At 40.0% G+C, this 26,529-nt stretch overlaps 1 protein-coding gene across 2 annotated transcripts; it reads left to right on the top strand.

Annotated features, from left to right (window-relative positions):
- Positions 1-1,670: 1,670 nt before the first annotated feature.
- Positions 1,671-24,273, top strand: PDPK1 (3-phosphoinositide dependent protein kinase 1). 2 transcript variants are annotated; one of them, XM_061349056.1, is made up of 14 exons: positions 1,671-1,797; positions 13,501-13,770; positions 14,423-14,465; positions 14,672-14,809; positions 15,577-15,721; positions 16,923-17,020; positions 17,815-17,890; positions 19,302-19,370; positions 19,867-19,963; positions 21,053-21,226; positions 21,607-21,824; positions 22,475-22,532; positions 23,439-23,591; positions 24,147-24,273. In XM_061349056.1, the coding sequence occupies exons 1-14, from the start codon at positions 1,774-1,776 to the stop codon at positions 24,252-24,254; spliced, it is 1,671 nt and encodes a 556-aa protein (XP_061205040.1). In that variant the 5' UTR covers positions 1,671-1,773; the 3' UTR covers positions 24,255-24,273. The 2 variants fall into 2 exon arrangements, with proteins under 2 accessions (XP_061205040.1, XP_061205041.1); XM_061349057.1 differs by lacking the exon at positions 1,671-1,797 and adding an exon at positions 2,150-2,464.
- Positions 24,274-26,529: the final 2,256 nt, after the last annotated feature.

Below are 26,529 nucleotides of genomic sequence, written 5' to 3'. Positions count from 1 at the left end.
TCTAGAGACCTCTGAAACAGTGTCATCTTTAAATGCAGGCAAAATAGGGCCCAAAACATGAACTCAAGCAGCCAAACTTCTGCCTTTAAAAGGATTCTGGAAGAAGTTACTAAAAAATATTTTTCTTAACAATCTAGAGGATTAAAAAGTGCTTCATCCACTTCTGTCGATGACGAGAGTTTAGCTGCTGCTGCTGGCAAAGAAGGAGATCCTACACACTTTCACACTGGTGAGATTTTGTATGCCATTTTAGAGGAATAGTGAGGACACCACTTGGCCTAAATGATACCATGTGGATTTATGAATGAATGATTACACTGCTTGAAAACACATTTGAATCTAATCATTAACAGTTCCCCATTAACTGATATGGCATCTCAAGTGGTGCTCCAGGAGTCTATCCTAACGCAATCTCGGTCTGATTCAGTAATTTTGGCGATGAAAGTATACACGTACAAGATTTGTTCTGGGAAGGATTTTAGCAACACATTGAAATAGGATGTGAGAGCTGCAGTGAACCATGATACAAATAATGAGTTACTAGTGAAATGTTATTGCACACAAATACTATTATAGCTCATAATGAGTCAGGTAATCTGGAAATGGTAGCAAGTACTTATTTCATTCTACTTGTAACAAATGAGGCTGCAGTTGAACAGTATATCCAAGCCTAGGCATAATATCTTCAGGAAGATGCAAATCAGTTAGAAAGAATCCAGGGAAGAAAACACTGCCCGTGAGAGAGAACTGGGATACAGCCTGAACACAAGCAGAGGTATACTTAAAAACACTTCCCCCACAACCTATTATGGGATTCTGATCAGAAGTTCTACTTGTCTGCTGAAGATGAGAAACTCGCACAGGAAAGCTGATTAAGGCTGACTATGGCAGAAATCTCCCCATGGAAAGCAGCTCAGCTCCAGGGCACTGCGCCAGCCCTCCGCCCCCAGCCCAGCTGACGGTGAAGCTGTCCTGCGGATTGCGCTACGGGGCAGTGCCCTGGGCGGTCCTTCCTGAACCGACCTCCTGAGCAAACCGCTACAGCTCAGTAACCGCCGGGAAACCCGACCGCGCTGCTGCAGGGCACTGTGCGCCAAAGGCCCGCCCCGCCAGCGCAGCCGTGGCCGCGGGGTGGTCAGCACCGGCCCGGCCGACCCCTGCACCTCCGGCAGGACGCACCGCCGGGGCGAGGGCTCAGCGCCCCGCAAGGACCGGCTGGTGCTGACACCGCGCTAGGGCGGGAGAGCTCCTGCTCAGCGCACACGGAACGCGCTTTCCCCCCACCAGCGGGCAGGGAACGGCGCTGGCGACGCACTCGCAGCTGCGGCCACCCCACTGCTGTCCCCCCGCTCTATGACGTCACCACGTCACCACTCCCAGCGCTCCCTCGCGTCGTGTGGCATAAAGCCGGATGTGAGCGCGCGGTGGTGGCGGGGAGGCCGGGCAGCCGCTTCCGCCCTCACCCGCGCCGCTCCTGAGGGCACCGGGGCCGCAGCTTCACTGACGCGACTGCGCATGCTCACAGAGCCAGGCGCGCTGAGCCTCGCGGAGAACGTCTTTTCCGGGCGCGCACGTGAGTTGCGGGTGGCGCCGCCAATGAGCGGCCGCGCCGAGCGGAAGTCCTGCCCGCGGCGGCGGCGGGGGGGGAGCGGGGTATTGTTGTGGGTGACGTCACGGGCGGGGGATGCGGGCGCCCCATTGGCTCGCTCCTGGCGGCCGTGCGCCGGGGTCCTGAGGCGCGAGGGGAGCGCGGCCGCGCCGGCCGGCGGGCCCATGGCCAGCACCAGCAGCTCCCTGGTGAGTGCGGGCTCGGGGTCGGCGCGCCAGGTGCTGGCGGCCGCGGGGCGCCGAGCGGAGAAGTAGGCCGTGGGCGCCGGGGCCGGCCCGTTCGGCGGCGGCCGCCCGTTCCGTACACGCTGCCGGGCGGCGGGGGTACGGCAGTGTTTCGCAGACCGCTCGGACAAGCGGGGCGGCCGGGCGAGCGCTGCCCACCTCGGAGCCGGGCTCGGAGCTCCTGCTCCCGGTCCTCGTTCTACCCGCCCCTCCCCCGCGTCCTGGTTCTCCGTGGGCCTCGCGGGAGGGCCCCGGTTCCGCCCAAGGCGCCGGCAGGGCCTGGAGGTGAGAGCAGCGCGCCCGGCCTGTCCGCGGGAGGAAGCGGGGCTGGGGACGAGGCTGCAGCAGCCGGCCCGCGGCCTCTGGCGGAGCTTCGTCCTCGGTTCCGGGTGCCGGGCGTTGGCGTGGCTTTGCCGGGCCGTCTCCCACCGGAGAGCCGGCGTTGTTTCCGGGGGGAGCCACCCCGTTGCTCGAGTTCCTTCGTAGTAGAAACAAACGCGTGAGGAAGACCGTGAGGGTCGCAACAGGACCGTTTCGAGCACGGTTGTTTACGCGAGTCTGACAGGCTAAAACTGACGCGTTGTGAGCACTGACTAATGCAGGACGGAGCTGTAGCCGGTACACCGAATTGGTAATCGTAAATCGTTTTTTAGTAAATAGTAGTAGTAAATCGTGGTTTACTTTGTAGATCATACTGTTTAGTTAGTGTAGAAATTCCCTTATGAAAAGAATGTGGGTTTTTTACAAAAATAACTGCCAACTTTCATTGATACCCGTGTAACTAACTCGCAGCGATCCGTTTCTCGTACATGTGCTTTTGGGTCTCGTATTCTTGCTGTCACTCGCAAGCTGCCAAGCTCCACTGTGCAGCACTTAAAACTTTTCAGTCGGTTGGAATTGGCTGAGGAGGTTCTTCTCCGTGGAGACTGGCATAGCTGTGTTGAATGCCCTGTTCCAGTGTGTGCTCCTCTTCATGCTCAGTGCTTGTTTCATCAGGGTGTTACACAGAATCATATTTGTTGGCTGAAGATGGGAGTGATTCTGTGGAATATCCCTGCTGGGGAGAACACAGAATACTGCATTGAGGATTATGAACTAAAGCAATGTTTGATTGTTAAAGGAATTAGTTTTTCTATCTTGCCACTTGTTAGAGCTCCACATGGCTGCTTCTCAGGGTCAGAGATGACTTGTGTTTACTCGGGACTCTTAAACAGGGAGTATGCTTCCCTTGTGCTTCTGTCCTCGATTGTTGCCTCTCCAAAATACTTGCAGTTCTATTCCTTTTCTATGTACACCTTAGGTCCCTGTCTGTAAGAGAAATGTACGGAGAGAGAATGAACAAAGAACAAAGGTGACAATCGGTTTTGTTAAAGCTAAAATGTTTTATTAGCATAACTTATTTTGAATTCCCTCTCTTCCATCCTGTTTAATATTTCTGTGGCCAGGTGAGTGTACTGACTGGCAGTAGCACATAGAGGTGGACTGATGCAGCCAACCTTTTTGTAGTTGAGATGATATCAGATATGGGAAAGCCAGTATTTCTGATGTTCTGAGCAAGTTACTATTAATGCATGTGTGTTGCGATTATTAGTGACATCAGTGAGTTCTATGATCATTCTGCTATAAATGCAAAACACTGCAGGGCGAGGGGAGAATATAGAGCACAGCTTTGAAAGGAATATTCCTGCATTCCTCTGCCAAAACAGTTATTTTCTTTTTTGTGTTTGTATTTGTGGGGGCAGTTCCTGAAACATTCTGCTACTTTCTGAAGGCATGGTCCAAAGGGAAAACCTGTACTTTTAAAAAGGGAACAACTTTAGTGCTGCTTTATTTGCAGGTGTCAGTGTGGTCTCAGTTGTTTGCTGGTAGTGGCTTCCTTATATGCATGTTGGGTCTCATGTGGATGGCCGTTTTCAGCAACATCTTCGCTAGAAAGCTTAGCTGCTCTTGTGATTATTAGATTTCACCAGTGTTTCTGTCTAGATAAAAATTACAGTATAGTTGTGAATATTTCTGAACAAAACTGCCAGCTTCTTTTTTTCCTCTGTGGAACTAGTAGAAACTGCACTTTTCAAAGAACTTTGTTCTGCATCTATGCTAGGAATTAGACCGGGCTATGGTAAGGGTTCTGCTTGTAGTTATTTGTAGGTATAAAACTTTCAGACAGACTTGAGAGGTGTTCCCTACATGTCTGTCTACCTAATACTCTCTTCTCTTGGGTTTTTGGCATAAGGCTGTGACTAGTCATACCACTCATGGGATAAGATTTCTGTGACTCTCTAGCCAAAGCTGGCTGCAGGCATAGAAAATAGTAAAAAAACCCCAGGCACTGAGAAGGTGCTCAAAGGTGAAGAAATGGTATCAGTTTAAGAAGAGCAATTTTATACGCATTCATATTTCTAACATAGGAAGTGCTGGTAGCTAGTGGAAAGGAGATAATCCAGAGAATAATCTGGATATAACAGTGATGTTCAACTGTACAGTGAATCTACAGTGGGGTTAGGTTGGGTTTTTTTAAGGCAAGTTATTCTTTGGGTTATTGCTCTGTTACTTCCGGTGCTAGAAGTAATGTCTGTTTCATACAGCTCTTGAAACTCTGCAAGTAGATTGCTGTATGGGCATTGTGGGGCACCCTGCAGACCTGGGCTCATTTCACTTCCCTAAAGTAGATCAGTTGGAAGGCAGCATTGCAGGAAACATTTCAAAAAGGGATGCTGACTACTGAAGTACTTGCAGGAATTCTGGTGCAGAAAGCATGAAACCAGGGACATAATCACTTGGTTAGAATGAGAAAAGTAATACACTGGCAAAGTAGTAAAAATAGGTTTGATCTCTGAGGAGGTGAAATATTTTAGTAATTTATGTTTTTTAACCGTAAACTTGTTTGGGTTTTGTTTTGCTAGAAAAGCTGGGTGGATTGCTGTAGAACTAGCACATTTGTTGTGTCAGGAAATATGCAAACAAGAAATTACTTTTTAGTATAGAAACAAAAAAACTCACTTCAGAAAACACTGTGTTTGAGAGAGAAAATCCTTGAGTTCCTCCTAGTGGAGCTTCCTGAAGAACTGGTATGAAACCAAGGAATTACTGTTTCTGGTATTTCAAGTGGGAAACCTATTTTTGCAGGTGGCTGTGTTAGATTATGTGTATGTAATACAGAAGCAAAAGGGGAAGGAGCCGATTTTTCTCCCACCCCACTTCCCTTTCTGACATCTCATTTTCAGGTAAGCTTGTAGAAAGTTAGTAAGGTCTGACTGAAGTGTCTGAAAGGGCTGAACACACTGCTCACAGAGTTCGCTCTTTGCTCTAGAACCTTATTTTTCACAACTGATGGATTCTACTCAAGTGTGCTGTGGAAAACAGCTGGCTTGTTTTGTGACTACAGGTTGAAGTTGAGACTAGCTTTCTGGCTTAAAAGATAAGCTGTAAATATGTCACCTGGCAAATGCTCTATAATTCTTCATAGTGAAAAATTGCAAGGATTAACTTCCTTAGCACATTTTCCTGAAAAAAAAAGTATTAAAACTTCTGTTCAGTTCTTTAGTAATCCTACAGGAATTCAGTGTACAGGTCTTGCCTGTGCTGTCCCACCTTTGTACACCCCATCTACTGCCACCTCTGTGAGGCTTCTTTTATGGTGTTCACCCAAAGCAGTTCTCTGCTTCCTAGAATTGCCAACAAGAGTTAGTATAGAAAGTCCTTTTGTGTTTGTTAACATGAGCCCCCATCCATTCTGTGCAACACTTCTTAATATTGGTGTGCTTCGTGAGATAACTTGATGGTGTAGAATGTGATCTATTATATTGTGATTGCAGATGGCTTTTATTTTCTGGTGAGCTGGCCTAGATCTGTTTTGTGAAATGAATTCTCAATGGCTTGTTTACACATACAGCTATTTGGGCTACAGGCTGACTTCAGGTTCTTAGAGATTTTTGTGGTTTCCTGTTTCTGATCTGTTTTGAGGCTCGGGGGGTGTTTGTGGGGGTGGGGGGCTGATGGAAGGAGGCCTTACATAGTCTCTGCCTCTGAAGGTGCTTTGGTTAGCAGCAGAGGAGGTTAGAGAACAGCAGCTGATACACAGGTTCTTAGGAAACCTTTATTTAGCTTTAATTAGCTGCGTAAATTTGGAATTAGAATCCTGGAAATGAGTGACAGAAAATACCACCATATGGGTGAGGTTGTTAATTTAGAAAAAGGTATTTGCATTAACTGAAATTTTGGATCAACGCTGCTCTGTACGTGAGAAATTTATTTCTGTAGGTACAAAATCAGTCTTGTGGATAAAATACCTGTATTCCCTAAGTGAAGAGTCCAAACAGTTTAACAACATAGAGGTGTTCTCTGTGCTTCCAAATCTTTGAGACTGTTGTATCAGAAAAAAACCAACCAACTCAAATCTGATTTCCCCATTGCTCACAGATAAACTGTATTACTGATTTATGGTAAAAAGTAAGGTGATCAGTTCAGTTGTCACGGAGGTAGTGTCAGAGCTGGGCTTTGTTTCTGGTGTTTTGAGATCCTATGAACAATGTGATGTCTCTTCCCAAACTTTAAAACACTTCTTTGTATACCATGAATTTTGTGAGGATGTATGTCCAGAAAGCTTAAGAAGCAAAATCAATTAATTTTGATTCTTCTTCAAAGTTAGTATTTTTGATTATATTTTGAAGGTAGGACTAGTATGCTCCAAAATTGATTCCAAATATGAGGCAAACAACTGCCAAGTAGGTACTAGAGTCTGTTTTAACAACCTACTTGTGCTTTACAGTAATACAAAGAAAAGGTTTGTATAGGTTATTAGAGCATGGCAGTATGTCAGGCTTAGCCAGGGCTTGACATACATTTCCTCTGAAATAGTAACTGTATCTTATGATGATTTATTACAAGTATTTTCAATATTAGCTTCATATTACTGTGTTGGTTTTTTTCTTTAACTCTTATTAGGGCTGTTAATATATCAGGCAGGCTACATCAACTTGAAATATTTTCATGCTTCTGTTTCCTACTATTGCAAAGGTCCCAGCCCGTTTAGATACAATAGTATCTTTGAAGAACTGTCTGCTCCAAGCTTTCTCCTTTCACTAATACAACCTTAAACGTTAAATGTGTTACCAGGACATAACTTTCAAAGAAGTTGTCTATTATTTTAAATGATGGTTATTTCTATCAAAATAATTAAAGGGGGGGTGGTTGTTTTCTCTTGTTTGCCTCACAGTGAATGCAAAACCTTCCAGTATTTGAGAGGCTTCAAATGATGCTGTGCCTGAAGGCGAGCATAGTTGTTCTGGTGGGTCAGAGCCTAGGCTTCTTTAATCAGCTGCCTGGCAGTCTGTTTAAACAGCAAAAATCCTCCTTTTATACAGCTGAGCACTTTTGAAATTTGCACACTTGACTCATAAAATGGTCTATTAAGCAACAGATTTTTTTCATGTGGCAACTTCTGAGATCAAAAAAAATTCACTCCAGATAAATGTGTGATTTCAGATTCTTCTGCAAAACAAAGTTGTGTTAAAATAGCTTTTGTAATTGAAATACTAGATGTCAGTCTGCTCTTTTAAACGTAGTAATCATTAAGCATTTATGAACCTGGATCAAAGTATAGGTTTTGACAGATTGTTTGGCTTCAGGCTCTTTTGCTGACTGTAATGGTCAGTTTCTTCAAGATGTGGAGTTGATGGGCAATTTGCTGGGTTATGAGCTAGATCTTAAGTTGTCTACAGTAATCTTTGCCTACCACTTGATGATGAGATTTCAAAGAGTGCTGGGGCAGCCCTACACAACAAAAACATAAATGACTGTGCTACAGAAGATTAATGTCATATTCATAATTTATTTTTTAAAAACATCTACAAATAACTGATACTTGGAGAGTAGGGTTTGTTTACAGCAGTTGGAAGAAAATGGTTTACTATGATCTTCAAAGGACTTCTCTGTAGAAAAGAACATCCTGTTGTCCCAGGAAAATATCTTCAGCATCTTTGTAACCTACCTCACTTGGCTCTTTGGAGAGGAGTGTTTGTTCTTAGAGATGCCTGTTGGTTTTGTTAGTTAAGATTTTTCTGTTAGACATTTGAGTTACCTGCCTCAAAAGCATTCCATCATTCCAATATACATTTTACTTCTTGTGATATATTGAAGTTTAATCAGCGTGTTCACTGCTTTGTGTTGTACCTAAAACCAGATTTTTAAAAAATGCCTTGAGATCACCCCTTTTGCTCAGATTCTGTTTTACTAGGGTTTTTATTTTATGGTACCTTTGGCACTCTTCGCTGCACAGGGGTCATTGAAGTATGACTTAATATTTCCATCCCAGAGAAGACTAGGTATTTGCCAACTTAGTATTTGGTTACTTTCTCTCTATATATTTAATATATTGCTTCTTTTCAATAAATGAATGTTGAGTGTGGTTCTCTAAATCCCTTTCATCCTTTTCCTCAGATTTCACAATCTGAAAGCATACTTCTAGGTCTGTTTTTCCTCCTGTTCCAGTGCAGTGGTACTCCTTGACTGGGGAAGATAAGTGAGCTTCATCAAGCTGAAAGTGCATACAGAGTATGTGGTTTTAAGTATCTCCCAATTGCATTGAGGCTTGATCTTACGGGCTTGGTTTTTGGTTGCTTTTTTTTTATATGACTGTATGTATTTTAAGTGTCAAAGTTAACTGTTAGGTGTGTGAACAGTTTACTACTTGTGTAGTGCATTCAGAAGTACTCTTGACACTTGCTTTAGTCTGCGTTTTGTCCTGTCCATTACAGGCATGATTTTATGTTGTAATGTTAGGTGGTGACAGCATCCAGTGACACTTTTTAATCCATGTGAATGTGTTTTCTCTTTAGGCAAATGTTTTAGTTTCTTAAAGGTAATAATAATGCTGACAAATAGGGGTATTAATACTTTATCTGTCAAGCTTCTAAGTGTATATAAACGGAAACTGACATTTCCATTGTGGAGTTTCGTGAATTATTCAGTATGTTGTTTCTCTCTATACACACACACATATGTGCGATTGGTTAATAGAAAGAGGATGCATTTGGTTACTTAGAAAGTCTGAAAGTCCATTTTTAGACAGAAGTCCAGAGCATAAATAGACAAGAACATATAAAGTATGAGGACTGATGTTTACTGCAGTTTCTGAAAGCACACCATCTATTGGTATTCTGGATTGTCTTCATTCATGGCAGTCACTCTGATGTAGCAGAGTTCATGAAAACCTGAATATTGATAGGGATCACATCATAATCATGATGCTTGCTGCAAAGCAGTCCTGGATGGGACTGGTGTATAAGTGGGAGTGCCACCTATGCTTCCTGTGCTCTCTGCACTGGAAGATGCGGCTTTTGGTTGGATGTTGTTATTCTGAATCAGTGTTTCTTCATATCGTAACATTTCTTGTAGCTGAACTACCCTGGTTTCGCCTGCATTCTCCTTTTAGGCGCTGTGAGGAACAGTTTGAGGACATATTTAGGCTCATCTTAGTATCTGACCTGATGAGTCGCTTTTTTCTTTTAAAATATGCTGGACCTTCCAGGATGTGTTGCACTCTAGCCTTTGAAGTGGAGGCTGTCGCAAATACATGTTGGAGAACCTGGAGAAGGTCAGCGTTTTCATTGCGGCGTATGAGGGGGGGAGGAGGCCATGGGAAAGACAAGCATAATATCTGTTAATTGCCCCTTCTTATGCTTTTTTCCAGATACAAGGTTTGTGCCAGATGCAGTTGCTGCATTTTTGTCACCTCTCTGAAATACCATTGACCTTTTCATTGTGTCATGAAAAGAATATATTAAATATAACTGCCTAGCTGTTAATTTTTATCCTTTGAATTTTGCAGATAAATCCTTAGGAGACCCCAGGTTGTCAATATTTAAATTATAAGCATCAGAAAATAGATTTAGTTTCAGAATTTGTGGCTTGTGTGACAGTATCAAAGTAATTTACAAAACCTCTCAGGCCAAGCCTTTGTAACTTAAACTGCCTTCAGCAGAATCTCAGTATTGGTAAGTAGTAGCTTTATCTCTAAAACTATGAAACACCTTTGCAGTGAAAACAATTACCTACCTTCTGTGTGAAATAAAGGCCTTTATTCTTCCTTAATTGCACAGGTAAATAGATGGATTCCATATTTTTACTTGAAGGCAAATGTATTAATTTGGACATTGAATCTTACACTCATAGATTTTTGGGAAATCTTCCCCTTTCTGTATCAACAGGCTATGTTTGGCAGAGACATAGAAGCTGTGGTTTGCTACTGTGACAGTGGTGAGGTAACTGTATTACATAGTAGCTGTTTTGAAAGCCTCTCAAATTCCATTTGCAAGTGAAAAGGTTAAGTCATAGATAGCCTAGAGTGCAGCTCTGCTGCTTTCTGAATGTTATACTTCCTTAAGCAGACTTTGCTGTTTGTGTCTTCCTGATTGTCTGAGAGTTTTTTGCCGTAATTCAGTCTAACAATTATGAGATTCACCACTCTGTGATCCGTACATGCAGTAGGACTTGAATTGCAGGTGATCCTAATTCTTAGAACTCTGTATTTCCTAATACTACAGGGCCAAACCAATTGGATTATTCAGTAAATACAGATTTCAGAAGCTAACTGTAGCCAGAGGATTAGATGATTTTTACAGGAGTTCAGATTCTTAATTTTTCTCCTGAAACTGTTTTGTTTGGTTTTCTACTTGATCTTTGCACAGTACTAGTGGCAATGTGACTTTGCTTCTCCTAGGTGATGCTTTCTAGTTCTGTATATCCAGGTATGGACCAACTTAAGTCCTTGTCCACTTGTTTCCCACCATTGTGCCTAAGTTCTTGGACCATATTTTGATTTGTAGTAGTGTTTTGGTAGAAACAAAAGTAAGGCCTCACTGTTTGTCTGTAGAATGCTTTAGGTAAGAGATGAATTTTTTGACAAATGGTATGGGCGTTTGGGTTTGATGTTTGGTGGTGGTTTTTTTTTTTTCCCTCAGTCTTTATGCAGTTACTGCTCTTTCAACCTTTTTGATTTGAGAGTCAATCCAGGTGTGAACTGAAGAGATCCTTGTTTGGGGATACTATTAATTAAAGTTGTTTAAGAATGTAACCAGTGTTACTCGGAATATGTCCTATATTCACTTTCCTCAACAGTATTCCATATTTCAGACATCCTGTAACGCCAAGTCGATCATTTGCAGCGTTTCATTGAGTAGAGCTGTAATCCAGTTTTCCATTAAAAACATTAATGAGAAGCTTATGCTAATGTTCTAGCTCATATGGTCTCATCAGCATTGTTTATAATCAAAACAAATGTACCGGTTGAGGTGTAGCGCTCATGTTGCTTTGTGTAAATAATACTTGCAGTTAGCAAGATCTGCGTCCAAAAAATATCTGCCTTGTAGGTAAGTGGATGGAAGAGCTTTTCTCACCGTGTCTGCCCTATGTCTTAATGCAGTTAGAGTCAGTAATGACAGTTAGACACCCTGCTGTCAGATGAGCTGATAGGTTAGGACCCTAGTCCTGCTGACTTTGTAACAGAAATGTGATCTTGCTAATAGAGTTTCAGTAGTAGCAAAGATACTCAGTCGTCTTCAGAGTTCAGTATCATGTCACTTAGGACAGAAGATGCTGGAAGCTTCAGAAGGCCCAGTCTCTACAAGTATTTTTTGCTGCTGTTGATGTTGATAGCGCTACATCAGCAAAACAGCATTGCAGATTTTGCAGTGGGAAAAAGCTAGTAGAGATGCAGTTGTTGTGGCTGTACTTGCTTCAGAGCAGTCTCGTATTTGTTCGCTTGCAATGTGCTTAGGTACGTGAAAAGTTGTAGTGGTAGTGCTAATGGCAAAGTGCTGAATTGCAAAAAATATTCCAAAAGTAGCTCCTTTTAGACAGCTGGAGCTTTGCCTGTGACTGGCCTTTCATGCAAAAGGGGGAGAGAAAAGTGTAAAACGAAAATGTAGTGATGACTAGTGGGCGTCTCCCATTGATTCAAGTTTTCGTAAGGTTTATTTCTACTGTTTGCAGGCAAGAGGGGAAAAGAACAATATAAGGACTTGCTTCACATGGCATGTAAATGAAAAGGAAGCTTCTTTCTAGTAATTTAGTGAAAATAAGTCTGTTGATCCTATAATTCTACTTCAGCAGATTTCTTATTCTCTTTCTTACTAAGTTTTCAAACTCACAGCATGTTGTACTAAGAAAGAAACAATTTCTATGTGGATGCAAATTAGAAACAGTACCCTTAAGTACCTGGGGAAGTAGATGGTGTTAGAAGCTAGTTTTAAAAAGCAGGCATATAAAGATTACATCAGTGGTTATCGGTGTGGCCAGCAGTGATCCATGATGCACAATAGATAAGCCTGTTGTGACTGTGAGGACCTGTGCTTTCACTGGCGTGCCAGCAGAGCAGTATTGGTAGTTGCAGGAAGGAGCATCCTCAGGCTTCTGGGAGCTGCAGACACAGTCTGGAGCATTTTCAAATTCTTCAGTGATTGACTTTGTGTCTCGCTAAAAACGTCTGGATCTGTCAGCCAGACTCTTCAGTCTGAGTTTGGGAGGAGAGTGGCTCTATAAGGTTAGATTGGATGCGCTAGCCTGTACTCCTGAATATGTGAAGCCATATGCAGAAACATGTATAGTGTCTGCAGATGTGTTTCTTGGGGTCTTTGAAAGTAATACTGAGAAGGTTAATACAGGACATAAGCTACTGAAACAAGAATGGGGAGTGTGGAAAGAGAAGTGTAGGAGTAAGCTTCTCTGTAAATGTTCAGGTGCAACATACAGTGTTATATACAGCGTACAGCATAGTTGCACAGCTCTGTCATTTCTTAGGTAACTGATACCTCAGATCTATTACATCTGCCTCTGTCCTTGTTCTTAATCTTAACTTTCCTTTGTACTTGCTGTTTTCTGGGCTACACATCTGGTTCTTTGTTTTGGAGTTGGGATGTCTTTATGTGACCCTACGGATCATTTACATAGTGCAATCTCCCTTGTTTTAAAAGGTCATGGACCAGAGCATTCTTCAAAAAAAGTATTAGATACTGCTGGTTATTAAACAGTGCAGCTCATCCTCCTCTTGTATATTGTTCTCTCTTTTCTTCCTGTCTTTCCCCAGTTTGTATTAGAAAAATACTGTTGGAGAAAGTGAGATTCCAAGTAAAAATGGAGTAAAGTATCCTCTGTCTCCATTAAAGTTCTCATGCTTTACCTTTATTTACTGTTCCCTGTAACTGGGATCTCTAAACTGATGTTACTTGTGAATACAGGTGTTCATTGCTTAAGGATACAATTTTTTTGCTTTCAGAAGAACTACTACTTACTAAGATTGTATGTATGGCTCTGCCTGTAAGCAGGAAATAAAGTTTATCATGTTATTTGTAGGAGAATATACAGTGAAACTCAATTCTTTGGTGGTAGGGGGCATTTTTTTGAGCTTGGGGAAAAAAGCGTTCTTGAATGAAAGTGTTCAGATATTTGGCTTATGGGTGTATGTATGTATATGCACAGCATGACCTGCACAGAGTTGTGTAAAAATCAGGAGTTGCCATTCCTGAAATAAATACTATCATTCCCTCCTAAATGCATTTTAATGATAACCCTTTCAAATAGGACTTCACATGATGCTCTTATGGAAATAACGCAACTCCGTGCGGTATTTATTTGAAGGTATAGGAACAACAGTTTAATTTCTCTTTTCAGTATGATGCTGTTCCAATCCAATCTAGCGTGGTGTTATGCTCCTGTTCATCCCCATCAATGGTGAGGAACCAAGCAGATTCCAGCACTCCATCTGTCATTTCCACCTGTGGCAGCAGACAGGGATCTAACATGGAGGGCACTGCAGCTGAATCGAGATCCAGTTCAAATTCCTTGCAGCAACACACAGGACAGCAGCCTCCACAGCCTCGAAAGAAACGACCTGATGACTTCAAATTTGGGAAAATTCTGGGTGAAGGATCTTTTTCAACGGTAACTTTACTTTTTTTATAAAATGTGCCAAATATCTGTTTTGAAGATGAGCTTTAATACATGTTCCTCAAAAAGCTTTTCTCTTTAAAAATGATCTGTTTCCCTGAAACTTTATTCCTTGCTTCTACTAACTGGAAATCTTCCTTGCCTTGCTTTAAAACATTTTCCTAGAAAGCTGTAAATAGTTGAAGCTCTGTCTCATTTCCTACTTTTGAAGGTTTAGGTAAAATTCAATCTCACAATATTTGCCATTTGTGTTAAGGAAAAGTACTGTGACAGCTAGATTTTTATAAATATGCTTCAGTGCAGTTGTTGCTTTTTTTCCCCCTTTAAAAGCTTTGGCTATTCACTGTGGCTTATGTTACAGTCTTCACAATTCTTCTGGGGGGAAAAGAAGAACAAATCTGTGTTTACCCAGCCAGATGTGTAAGTCTTCTAGCAAAAAAAACAAGTCATTGTGCCAAACTGAATGTCTGCAGATGTCTTGCTGAAGCCACCATAATATGAAATATGCTTAAATATTTTGCTGCTTGCAGTTGTGATAGCTTATTTTGGACAATCAATGCCCTGAATACCTACTGACAGATCAAAATCCACATTAGTATATGTCTTTAATGAATGGTTACAATAATTTTCTTTCCTCTGACAACAGGTTGTCTTGGCTCGAGAATTGTCAAGTTCTAGGGAATATGCCAGTAAGTATTGTCTCCTTCAACATAAACTGTTTGCAAATACAGTAGCAAAGTAGTGCTGTTAAAAGACACCTGTTCAAAGGACAGAATTAGTGGGTTTATGATCATTTTATCTAACAAAAAGAATCAACCAGCTAAGCCACGTGGGTGACTCGGGTGGCTCCATGGGGCCGTCGTTCCTGACTGCACTCTGTCTTCTTTTCATTCAGTTAAAATTCTAGAGAAACGTCATATCATAAAAGAAAACAAGGTGCCATATGTGACACGGGAGAGAGATGTAATGTCCCGCCTGGATCACCCTTTTTTTGTGAAACTCTACTTCACCTTTCAGGACGATGAAAAGCTGTGTATCCTTCGGATTTTCAAACTTGCTGTGATGCTTTCTTAACAGAAACAATCTCCACTTTGGGTTTCTTTGAAACATTGTCTAACAGGAATTATGAAAATAACTCCAGGTGTTTAAATGATCCTCATGTTTACGATACCAGTTTTGCAGTTGTGCTTTTAATAGAAGTTAAGCAAATGGTTGGAGTGTGCCCCCTCAAAGAGCGGAGTTGGCGACTTCCAGGCCAGGGGAGATGTCTATGCTTTTTATTGTTTTATTCGAGTCTGTTGCTGGGGTCAGTAATTCGTGTTTTTCACAGAGGCTGCTATCAGTTTTAATAGGCCCTGTATCTGTGCATACACATATCCATGCACTAACAGAACCTGCACTGTCTTTTGTAATGCAAACTTTAAAAGCTCTGGGACTTTACAGATGATGGGGCCGTTTTAAACTTGGGTTGAATGTTTGTTATGACTGTAAATAGCTCTCTTTACGAGCAATTATATACACAGTTTAAATGAATTATATAGGTCACTGGCTGGAAAACTACAAAATTTACCGTTTACACAGTAGTCTTTGCCATGATAAGAACGTGGGACATGGGTCCTAGGCGGTTAATACATTCAAGAAATCGTTTTGAGTTGCTGCCATTTAAAGTTTCAAATGAACTGACTTCAATTCTTTTCCCATTGTTCATGTATGTTTAGTATTGTTCTTGTCTCTGAAATGAGGTGTGCGGACTTTTATTTTGGATGGTTTATTGATAGACCTTAACTAACTTACATTCAGATTTTGGGCTTAGCTATGCCAAAAATGGAGAGCTGCTAAAGTATATACGCAAAATTGGCTCATTTGACGAGACCTGCACCAGGTTCTATACTGCTGAGATTGTATCAGCTCTGGAGTATTTGCATGGGAAAGGAATAATTCACAGGTAATCACAAAGCTGAAACCAGTGTGCATTTGATAATGCACAAGGTGTTTTTTCTGGAAGTGTTCTTTATGAAGTCTAAAGCAAATACAGATTTTGTGGAAAGTTAATGAGAGAATAATAGCATTTAATTAACATTAGCACTGTTGGCAACATTGGGACCTAAACAAAGACAGCTTTCAGGGGAGAGATAATCTGTGTTACTTGACCAACTATTCTAGTGGGGAAAAGGTAAGAATTAACATTACCGGAAGTTTGTCTTCTTCAAGATTGATCAGTTGGTGTAAAGCAGAAGATGACTTTTTGTTAAATACGTTTCTTCTTTCTGGGGTGTTATGTACCAGAAGTAACTTGAATTCTGCTGCTGTGAGTCAGTGTGCAGTGTGTCATCAAGAAAAGTAAAATGAATGTATGTCAGTGAGCAGTTCCACAAAGCTGAAGCAGTAACTGGGCAAATGGTAAAATTTAGCAAAGTTTTTAACAGGACCTTTGCAGTTGTTCTTGATGTAATTACATTGTCTGGATAAGTGTGCTTTGTAATCCATGTTTGTTAAACAACTTAAAGCTGTAAATGTGACAAATTTGAACTGCAGACCTTCTTTTTGGGTAAGAATTCTTTTGCATCTGTAGGCTCCCAAGCAGTTGTTAAGGGAACAGCAGATGCTAATTTGCAAAAGGATGGCAAATTATAATTCTGATAGAATTACTTCTTTCAGTTACATTTAAAAGGACAAAGTATTTTTCTAACACTTTCCTGTGAAATAATTTGGAATAAAAGCTAAGGGGGCTGGATGTGGAGAATACCGAAAGCATAGAATTATTATTTTTTTCAGGGTTAGAAAAGGTTCCAGAATTCCCAGTTTCACCAGTTCTGTAGCCCATGTGTTAGGCTGGAGAATGCTAATAAGATTGCTATAGCATGACTGTCAGTATTGCTAAGCCTATATTGGAGATCTTGTATTATGAAAGAGCTTCAAGTCTTCCTCAAAAAACCCCGAAAAACCAAAACCCACCTTAGTGAATGGGCTTTTTGCAATCTGTCAGCAGTTTGCGTGTTGACAGCAACAAGTTAGGGGAAAGTTGACACAACATTATTTATAGAATACCTGCATCGTTTATGGTAGCATTATGTACACAAGTCACTGCACAGTTTTGCAACTTTTAATTTGCGTGCTCTTTAAGTATAAGGATTTGCCTTTTCCAGGGACCTCAAGCCGGAGAACATCTTACTAAATGAAGATATGCACATTCAAATAACAGACTTTGGAACAGCAAAAGTATTATCTGCAGATAGCAGACAAGGTATGCCATTATTTACTTCATTGTGTGACAAGGACAGCTATAGCAAGTGTTACTTTGAAAGTGTACATATGTACCAAATTGTAACCCTCAAATACCATTACCTCTTACATAACAAAATTACTGAGAGATCTTGAAACAGTTTTGACTGTCACTACTTAGATTATGTCAGAAGAGGTAGTATTTGATGTAGTGGTATAGCCAGCTAGATCGCCAAATATAGTGGGAAGTTGAACTACTTCAAATTGCCTTTCATTTGCAAGACAAGCACACAAACAGGTGCTGTGGCTTAACTGAAACAGTTCTTTGCTTATGTATTTAAGCTCAGTGGCTGATTATCAGAGTTGCTCAAATGTGAAGGTTGTAGAATTCTCGTGTCACTAGTTGCTTAGTATTAACCTGAGAATCAATGACGCTGCATACAGTCCCTGGTAAAAAACACCAGGCTGAACTGAATTTGATCAACTTAATTTTTTACTTTAGTAAGCTCGTATTGGTTGATTTTATACGTAGTGAAGTGCCCAAATGCCTAGCTTCTTGAATTAAATAGGTATCACTGAAATTGATTCGGCTTTTCCATTTTGTGAGTGGGTAGAGAATGAAATACCTGTGAGTTCTTTTTACTATTACATAACTTGCAATAGATTGCCTTAGTTTTGTGGTTTGTTTAGTTGTTGTGGGGTTTCGTTTGTTGGTTTTGTTTGGTGGGGTTTCTTTTGTTTTAATTGGGTGGGAAAGAGGGAGGTTGGCTTCTCTGTAAGTCTGCCTTGGCTTATTTCTTTCCATTTTCTTACCAGCACGGGCAAACTCATTTGTAGGGACAGCACAGTATGTTTCTCCAGAACTGCTGACAGAGAAATCTGCTTGCAAAAGGTGAGGACTGCTGTATTTCAGAACGTCACTGACTGTCAGGATACTGTCAGACGGGGAAGGGATACATTAAGCAAACTGAGTATTTCAAAGAAATAAGGTGCTCAATATAAATTTTTGTTAAGAGTTTGAAATATTTTTTTCTGCACGAGTATTGCTGCTTGTCGGAGTGCAGGTTTCCTCAGTTCATCTTCCTTCTGGAGTTACAGACAGGATCAGGTGCTGTCAGGAGAAGGTGGTGTGTAATGTGCAGTTGAATTTCTCTTACCCATAAATAAATCAGAAAAACTTTTCCTGTGATCCAAATACTATACTTGGTTTAATTGTGTTTTATATAATCTTGCTCTAAGATGGTAATCCTTCCTGCAAAAGCAACAGAATGTTAGAATCTGTCAGTTAGGGGAAAGGCTACAGCTTGCTTTGACTTGTATTTAGATTAGCTAGCAGTTATCTCTGCTAAACTCTGCTTGGGAGTTGCAGTGGTTTAAAGCTCATCTTTGTGCCTCGTATACGTGATACCTCTAAGGAATTTCTTATTTAAACTTGTTCATGATGGTAACTTACAGACTGTTGTATATTTATTTTATCACAATGATGGAAGAATAATCCTATCAATCAGTGACAAATCACAGGGAAGAAGATCTCTTATATGAGTAACTGTAACAATTTGTGCTACCTGTTCTTGAAATGATAGAAATACCATCAGACTTTCCACTTTGGCTTCTAGTAAGGATGTTTTGGGTAATGAAAAGACTTCATCAGGCTATCATCTCCTTTTAAAAGTTACATAATGCTTCATCTTTACAGAAGACTCTTAATTTGAGTATGTTTGAGTCTATTAGCATCTTATTCTTCTGTTTCTAAGCTTTAAACCAATCCATGTATAGTTTTCCTAAAGGTAAAATGTTAAAAATACTCTTTCAGACCAACACACGAAAACTTGAGACCTTCCCTCACCCGTGTAGCCTGCCTTTTTGTATATTAAGAAAAGCTTTACATGAAAAAGTTGTAATGTGACACTCCAACCCCCCAGTGTTTTGAAGAAAGGATTTCAGTTCTGAAGGAGCATATATTGCACTGTTGGATGCATATTTGAATTATCATAGTGGATAATAAGTGTTCTTTTCAGTCTCATTACATACCTATTGATTATTTTGACTGAGCACTCAGTGTTTTTGTAGCTGTGCTTGTAGACAGTTGTTGTGGGATGGTTACAGTATTACAGCTTTTAGACTTCTGTAGCTAGTCTACGCTTCTGTCAAGGGATGAAGTGAAATCAGCATGGAGATGATGGCAGTTTGTCTTGTGTGCCTGTGCCATGTTCTAACCAGCAGAAGCTGAAGAATTTTTTTTATTGTAGTTTAAAGACTTCCTGTAGGAAAGCATAATCTGTGTTTTTTCCTCTCATTTGAAGCTCTGACCTCTGGGCTCTGGGATGTATAATATATCAGCTTGTAGCTGGATTGCCTCCATTTAGAGCTGGGTAAGAGATTTAAACTATTTCTTTACATGTGGATCATAAATACATTGACTTGGGTTTGGTTTTTACCTTGCTACCAGTTCTGAAGTACAACTTTTCCCAGGAGAGTGTTGGTGTTAATGTCGTGCCTGCTTTTATTTGTCCTTTCTGATGTCATGAAGATGCTTATAGAGCTGTAACTAGAGTTCCTAAGAGAGATTCCTTAGTTTATCCTAGTGTTTTACATGTAATTTATACCATAAAGGTAACTATGTACATGAAGAGGGTGTGAAGCACCTCTGCATTGAGCCCTTTGAACTTTTCTTGTTATTATTCAAGTATCTGGTGTTTACAGGATCATAGGTACTTGGAAGACTGTACTCCTTTACCCTAGAGAGATTTGTGGGAATGTGACTTAACCTGTAGATCTCCAGTTTAATATTTGTCCAGGTTACGCACTATTAAGGTGAAAGAACCATGGAGAACTAATAACAAGAACTAATATTTTTCTCTTTTGCAGAAATGAGTATCTTATATTCCAGAAGATAATAAAGTTGGAATATGACTTTCCAGAAAAATTTTTTCCCAAGGCAAAAGACCTTGTTGAAAAGCTATTGGTAAATATTTGCTGCTGTTAAATGATTTGTTTACATTGAAATGTAATCAGCTTATGTAGTTCTTTTTTCCTAAAGTTTTATGCACTCTGTTGCAAACCCTGTAATAAGAAAGAGTGTGGGCATTATTGAGTGCATAGGCGAGTGTCTGGAAAATCAGCATCCGTTGGTAAACAGTGCTTAATTATTTTGAATCTGAATTCTAAAGCGTGGATAAGGAATGCCTCTCAGTGAAATTCAAGTAAATGGCTCTTAACACAGAAGTTAAAATTCAAATACTTAGATGGTACTCAGGTTAATTGTTGAGTTGTATAATGAGTTTTCTATACATTACAGGGAGATATATTCATTACAATGTACACGTACTTACCTTGCAATTTATTAGGGACTTACCTTGCACTTAATGCATGTCTCAATAGTATGAGTCAAAGAATTACTCTGCTTGGGTATATTTGACAGGCAGGAAGAAAAAAATAGTTCTATCTCATTAGTGAGATACACCCATAATGCTGAAATGAATATGCAGAGAACATTTTGGGTGGTATAAGTTTTCTGAAGTTCAGTAGTCTAGTGTATTATCATGGTGCAGGAGGAAACTCTTATGTCTCTGGATGATAATCATTGTAAAGGATCTAGCAGCATGTTCCTCTCTCCAGGCCAGCTTTATAACTGAGACAGTGCATGCTACAGGGTAAGGTCCAGGTTGCATCAACATCCTGAGAAACGTGCAAAGTGCTTGAGATGTTGGTGTTCGACACCAACCATAACTCCCATAGCTGCTTGCATCGCTGGAATGTGATGCTGGGCTATATTTAAATGAGCTGTGCTCCATCAGGACTTTATGAAGAAACGAAGCCAAAAAATTGTGTGGACTCAAAAGAGGTGCTTCTTTCTTTAGATCCGTGAACTGGTCTAATACAAAATGTTACTACAAGGCATACTGATAAATAACTTATTGTAAGCAGTCTCCTCATATTCTAGTGATGTATGTTTATGACCAACTGGTTTTAAGATTTTGCATGCTGCTGTGCAAATGTAAATGGTGCTCGCCCCTTCCTTGTCATTATTTTAACTTAAGTGTAATTTGCTCAGGTTCTAGACGCCACCAACAGATTAGGTTGTGAAGAAATGGGAGGATATGGACCTCTTAAGGCTCATCCCTTCTTTGAATCTATTGTGTGGGAGAATCTGCATCTTCAGACACCCCCAAAACTTACAGCATATTTACCTGCTATGTCAGAGGATGATGAAGACTGTTACGGAAATGTATGTTTGCCTATTGCTGTTTTCAGCTCTGATGCTGCCTGAGACTTTAAGTAAAGTATAATCATTGCATCTTAAATATTTTATTGAAACTACTTATATTTTAATGAAAACTCAGTTATTAATAATATAAAATTGATGGTTACAGTGGTTTGGGTTTTTTTTCCCCTGATGAAGTTAGTGTTTGAAAAAAATACTGCTTGGCTTGCTCTTGACCAAGCATACATTTTTTTGGATGAGTTAATCTTGTTCATTTGTAGAGAGCAGGCTGTCTTTTTGTCGATGAAAAACAGAAGCATGCTTAAATTACAGGGTGCAGTTTAGTGCAAAATAAGCTGTTTAATCAAAGAAATTCCTTTACTTCATTTTGTTTCCTCCTTTAGTATGACAATCTCCTGAGTCAGTTTGGTTGCATGCAAGTTTCTGGTTCTGCCTCTTCCCATTCACTGTCTGTCCCAGAGACAAGTACACCACAGACGTCAGGAGGAAACATTGAACAGTACATTCATGATCTTGACAACAATTCCTTTGAGCTGGACTTACAGTTTTCTGAAGATGAAAAGAGGTTACTTCTAGCAAAACAAGCTGGTGGAAATCCTTGGTAAGATCTTTGAATACGACTCATCTGTTACTTGCACAGCAGTAAGGAATCCAGAAAAAAATAACTTTGTAAATCTTAATGCCTTCAAGCAAACTATTAGTAATTATATTTTATTGACTTCTGGTTTTAAAGCAACAGCAGCAAAAACCTGATGTTATGTTTCTAAAATTTACAAAGTCTAGAGGTGTCAAGTATGTTTATAGGATAGGCAGAAATGGCACTATACTAGAAAAGCCTTCCCTCTACAGAGGCCTAGAACTAGAAAAGGTCCTTCCTTCTTAACATTGCCATCAGTGATTTATTTTTAGTGATAATATTCTGTCAATACCTAAGCAAAATACCTCCAAATCATGTAATTATTAGTGTTTCTCTTCACTCTTGAGAGGAGCTTCTCATTTGTGATTTCCCCCACCCACCCCACATCAGAGTTTAGAAAAACCTTTTTTGGGTTGGAATGAGGAAGAGTTCAAAACTCATCTAGTAAAGCTGTTCAGGACTCCTTGCTGGAAAAGGAGACCATAGGGAGAGACATGAAGAATTGCATGAAAATAATAGTAATAATAAAAGCTGCTTCTGTAGAAGAATTCTTTCAGGAGTAACAGGTTATTTCCATTCTTTAAATTTTTTATTTATTTATTTATTTTTTTTAGGCATCAGTTTGTAGAGAATAATTTAATCCTAAAAATGGGTCCAGTGGACAAAAGAAAGGTAAGGGCTTGCTTCCCTTAATTTCCTGTAACAAGATTCAGCCGTTGTGTATTTGCACAGTTGCACATAGATAAGGAACAGGTTTCTGAGCTTCCTTGTTTAACTTATTTGTAAGTATCTGAGTGTTTTGTTTGTGTTTTAAATCTAGGACTGTGAATAGATTGTTTCTTCTTGATTTAGTGGTGTGTTCTTTAGTTTTGGAAAAGGCTAAAAGTGTGCTATTGATACTTTCATTTTGAGACTGTAGTGAAGGAGTTGTTGTCCTCCCTTCCCAGTCTGATACAGTCCATAAAGACTTTGTATTGATATGTATCTGCATGTGGATCAAGCTACAAAGATTAGAAAATAGAATACAAGCCCATATTGACCTTAACTGTGGTATTTTTTCTGGATATGACTAGTACCTGTATCCTGAGATAAGCAGAGGTGATGTTAGGAAAACTTATAAGTATTAACTTTAACATGATATAGATGAACAGCGATAGTCTGCATCAGCTTTACAGGATTGTAGCCTGTCTTTCATCTAAATTACTACCTGCTTATTCCTAATTTTCTCCACAAAATCGTGAACATTGATTTCCGTGCTGGAATCTTTGACAAGTAGGTTTTGCTTCACTCTGCACAGGTAGTTGTTTTATGTTAGAACTTGAAGATGCTTTCTGAAAATTGTACTTACGTTTTGCCATGTAGTAGGGATGTACTGCAAGCCCTAAACAAGGGGTGGGGTCAAATAGGTAAAGCAAAAGGAAAACAAAGGTTCCTCAAACACAAATGTACAGTCCTATCACTGAACTCTTTTAATTCTATCTGTTGTTAAATTCAGGTATCTACACTTTTTTGTTGGTTTTGTTTTTTTTTTTTCCCTTCACACCTTTTTTGCATTGCTGCTGCTGCTTTTCTTGTTAGGGATTGTTTGCACGACGGCGCCAGTTGCTGCTCACAGAAGGGCCCCACTTGTATTATGTGGATCCTGTCAACAAGGTTCTAAAAGGAGAAATTCCATGGTCTTTAGAGTTGCGGCCAGAAGCTAAGAATTTTAAGACCTTTTTTGTTCACACGGTAAGTGACTTTCTTTCATGTCTTTGAAAGTTGCACTGAGGTCCTTGGACAAGTCTTGTAAGTTGTTAAGGAGCAGTTTTTTCTGGAGAAAATAGAATTCCTTAAACACAAGTGTTGATAGTCTTAATTTAGAACAAAAAAAAGGCACAGGCTCCATCCCCCCAAAGGCAAAACAAACCAAGCAAACAGCAACCGCCCAGTGTACCCATTTCCCACAGAAATGCATGTTTTATTATTCATGTGTAAATAGACTATAAGTGGGTTTGGGGATTTGAAGGAGGTTTTAAAGAAATACTTAAAATTTAGCCCTTTTTTTATACAATGGTTCGTCAGGAGTGTACCAACAACATATTGGCTGTTGACTTCTTAACAATATTGAGATGCCAGATGTATTGTTATTCAGTAATATAGAATATTATATAACTAATTGAATTAGCTCTGGGAAAGTTTATTAGTTGATTCTGAGTGATTATTTCATTGATAGATGCAGAGTAATTACTGCTTTTTTGGTTAAACTATATTTGGAGTACTCATTACAATGTTGTTCACTTATAGCCAAACAGGACGTACTACCTGATGGACCCGAGTGGGAATGCTCATAAATGGTGCAAAAAGATACATGAAGTTTGGCGGCACAGATACCACCAGAATGCTGCTAAATAGTAAAGCTTATCCAAAACTTCCCAGTTTCCCTACTTGCTGCTAGAACTCCATGTGCAGCCGATCAGAGGAATCTTTTCAACCCACCTATTACCATCTCAAGGGGAAGCATATGTCTGAAATGTTCTGCTTTCGGGTTTTGTTTTGGTTGGTTGGTTGGTTGTTGGGTTTGGGTTTGGTTGGTTTGTTTTTGGGTTTGGTTTTTTTTTGTGTGTGTGGGTGTTTTTTTTTCTTTTTTTCGTTTTGGTTCTTGTTTGGGTTTTTGATTTTTTCTTTTCTTTTTCTTTTTGTTGTTGTTTTTGGTTGTGTTTTGTTTTGTTTTTTTAAGAAAAAAAGAAAAGCAAAAACCTAATGGAATTCAGGGTCACTTTGCTTGCTCATTGTGCTTCTGTTGAGGCTTCCACATGCATATCATTGCAGTGAAGATCTTGCTTTTGTGCACTTCAGCTCAACTTCTGCTGCAGACTAGTGGATAGACCTTGCATTCCAGCTTCACTTAAGATGAGTTAAAACCAATCCACACGCACACATGCCGAATCATGTACCAGCCTTGCGTTTTATGGGGCTGGAGTTGTCTGTGACTTTCAGATTATCATTAAACTGTATTTCATCAGGGAGCTTTTATATGCCTCTCCTAAGCACCACCTCTTTGTTTTCTCTTCCTTTCCTCACAGTCCCCCAGCTTATTGGTATATGGCATTTGTAGCCAGGTCAGTTGCACCCTTGTGTAATTCCTAACATAGTTCTGGTTGCAGGATTTACGTGGTACTTCAGTAATTATGTGAATGAATCAGATGTATGTGCCTGGCAGACAGGCTCCAATGATACAGGTTTTAAGAGAGTAAAATGCTGAACATGACACTGGGAGTTTTCTAAAATTGAAATGTTGGCGTCTGAAGCATAGAAGATTTTAAAGATTAAATTTAAATTTTAATATGAATCATGTGTTTAATCAAGGGAAAACAAACTTACCAGCATGCTTTCAACTAATGCTAACTGAAAGATTAACTAGTTAGTATTGGGGGGGTGAGGGTTGCTATTGAAGTAGTAAATAGTTTTTCACCTTTTCAGGAGGTAAGGGCTAGACGCTTTCTTTCCACGGTGTGCATGTACTGTGCATTTTAGTGGGGCCACCCTATTTACCTGGGTAGAGAAGGATGTGTGAAAGCATTGTACAATTGATTACTTGACTTTTTTTGTCTCATTGTGTAATGAGATGTACAAATAATACTATTTTTGGTCCTTAGCCAAGTATTTAGCGACTCTGAAAAAAATATAAGCAATTGAAATATTAGATCCATTTAATAATCCGGTTAAAAATTCAAAGGAAAATATTGATGCAAAGGGGAAAATATATGGTACTTAAGGCATATCTATAAAATTAAATTATTTTGCATATCGATCCTCTTTATCCTCTTCAAATTAAGGGTTTTTTTGTGGTCAAACATTTCCTGTAATGTTGCAAAGACATAACTTTCTATGTGCTGGAAACAACTTCCCTAATGGCGTTTTCGACATGCCTGTGTTCCTGAACCTTGCAGAGAGGAATGACCTAGGTCTGGACAAAGGCATTCCTTCCTTTTTTTAAAAAGCAGTATAAGCATCACACCTATTTATTCTTCTTCTACACATACTGTCTCTTTGCATTTTGAGGTCTCTTACGATGGTGTTCTTCCTTCCACCAAAGAAAAAATGTTCCACTGCAATGTTGGAAAAACTCATGGGCTGCTGTTCTAGAAGCAGTATTTTAAAAGCAGTGGTTTATCAGGATTTCTCAGAGAAGACATGAACGTTGGATATTTTGTTGTTGCACGGGGTAAAGGAGATTTATTATTTGTCTCAAACTGTTATGTGTTTGAACTTAATGACAGTTCAGCTTTTTCAATATCTTTCATTCTTTAAAGGAGGGAGTGCATTTGCCTTTTCTTTTGAAGAAAATGCATTCTTGTAGTCTTCTGTTATCCCCCTATGTATGCAGATTTGATGAAAGTACATCACTGGCCTGCAGTGCCTGGTATTAAGGGAGCTGAGGTGTCCTGTAAATGGCTGAGATGAGCAAGAATTCTGTTCCATCTGCATCATCAGAAATTTCATCATATACAGGGTACAATCCTTGTTGCTAAAATTCAGATAGCACAGCACTTCTGTCTGTGCCTGTGTTAATCCTATATGGACCATTGTAACCAAGATGACATGAATTGTGAGTTTGTTGCATTTGCTCTCTGGCTGTCAGGCTCCATTTTTACGTTGGGTCCACTGGAGGCTACCCTACTGCTCT

The sequence above is a fragment of the Neopsephotus bourkii genome, unplaced genomic scaffold (assembly GCF_033783945.1).
Source record: "Neopsephotus bourkii isolate Nb327-2 ecotype Australia unplaced genomic scaffold, CSIRO-AGI_Nbou_v1 NB_384, whole genome shotgun sequence".
NCBI classification, from domain to species: domain Eukaryota; kingdom Metazoa; phylum Chordata; class Aves; order Psittaciformes; family Psittacidae; genus Neopsephotus; species Neopsephotus bourkii.
Note: the sequence above shows the minus strand (reverse complement) of the source record. Positions and strands in the feature narration are given on the sequence as shown.

Coding starts and splice junctions, on each gene's coding strand:
- PDPK1 (XM_061349056.1), top strand. CDS start 1,774: ATGGCCAGCACCAGCAGCTCCCTG. Junction 19,371..19,866: donor TTGCCTCCATTTAGAGCTGG/GTAAGAGATTTA, acceptor TCTCTTTTGCAG/AAATGAGTATCTTATATTCC. Junction 21,227..21,606: donor ATGAAGACTGTTACGGAAAT/GTATGTTTGCCT, acceptor TTCCTCCTTTAG/TATGACAATCTCCTGAGTCA.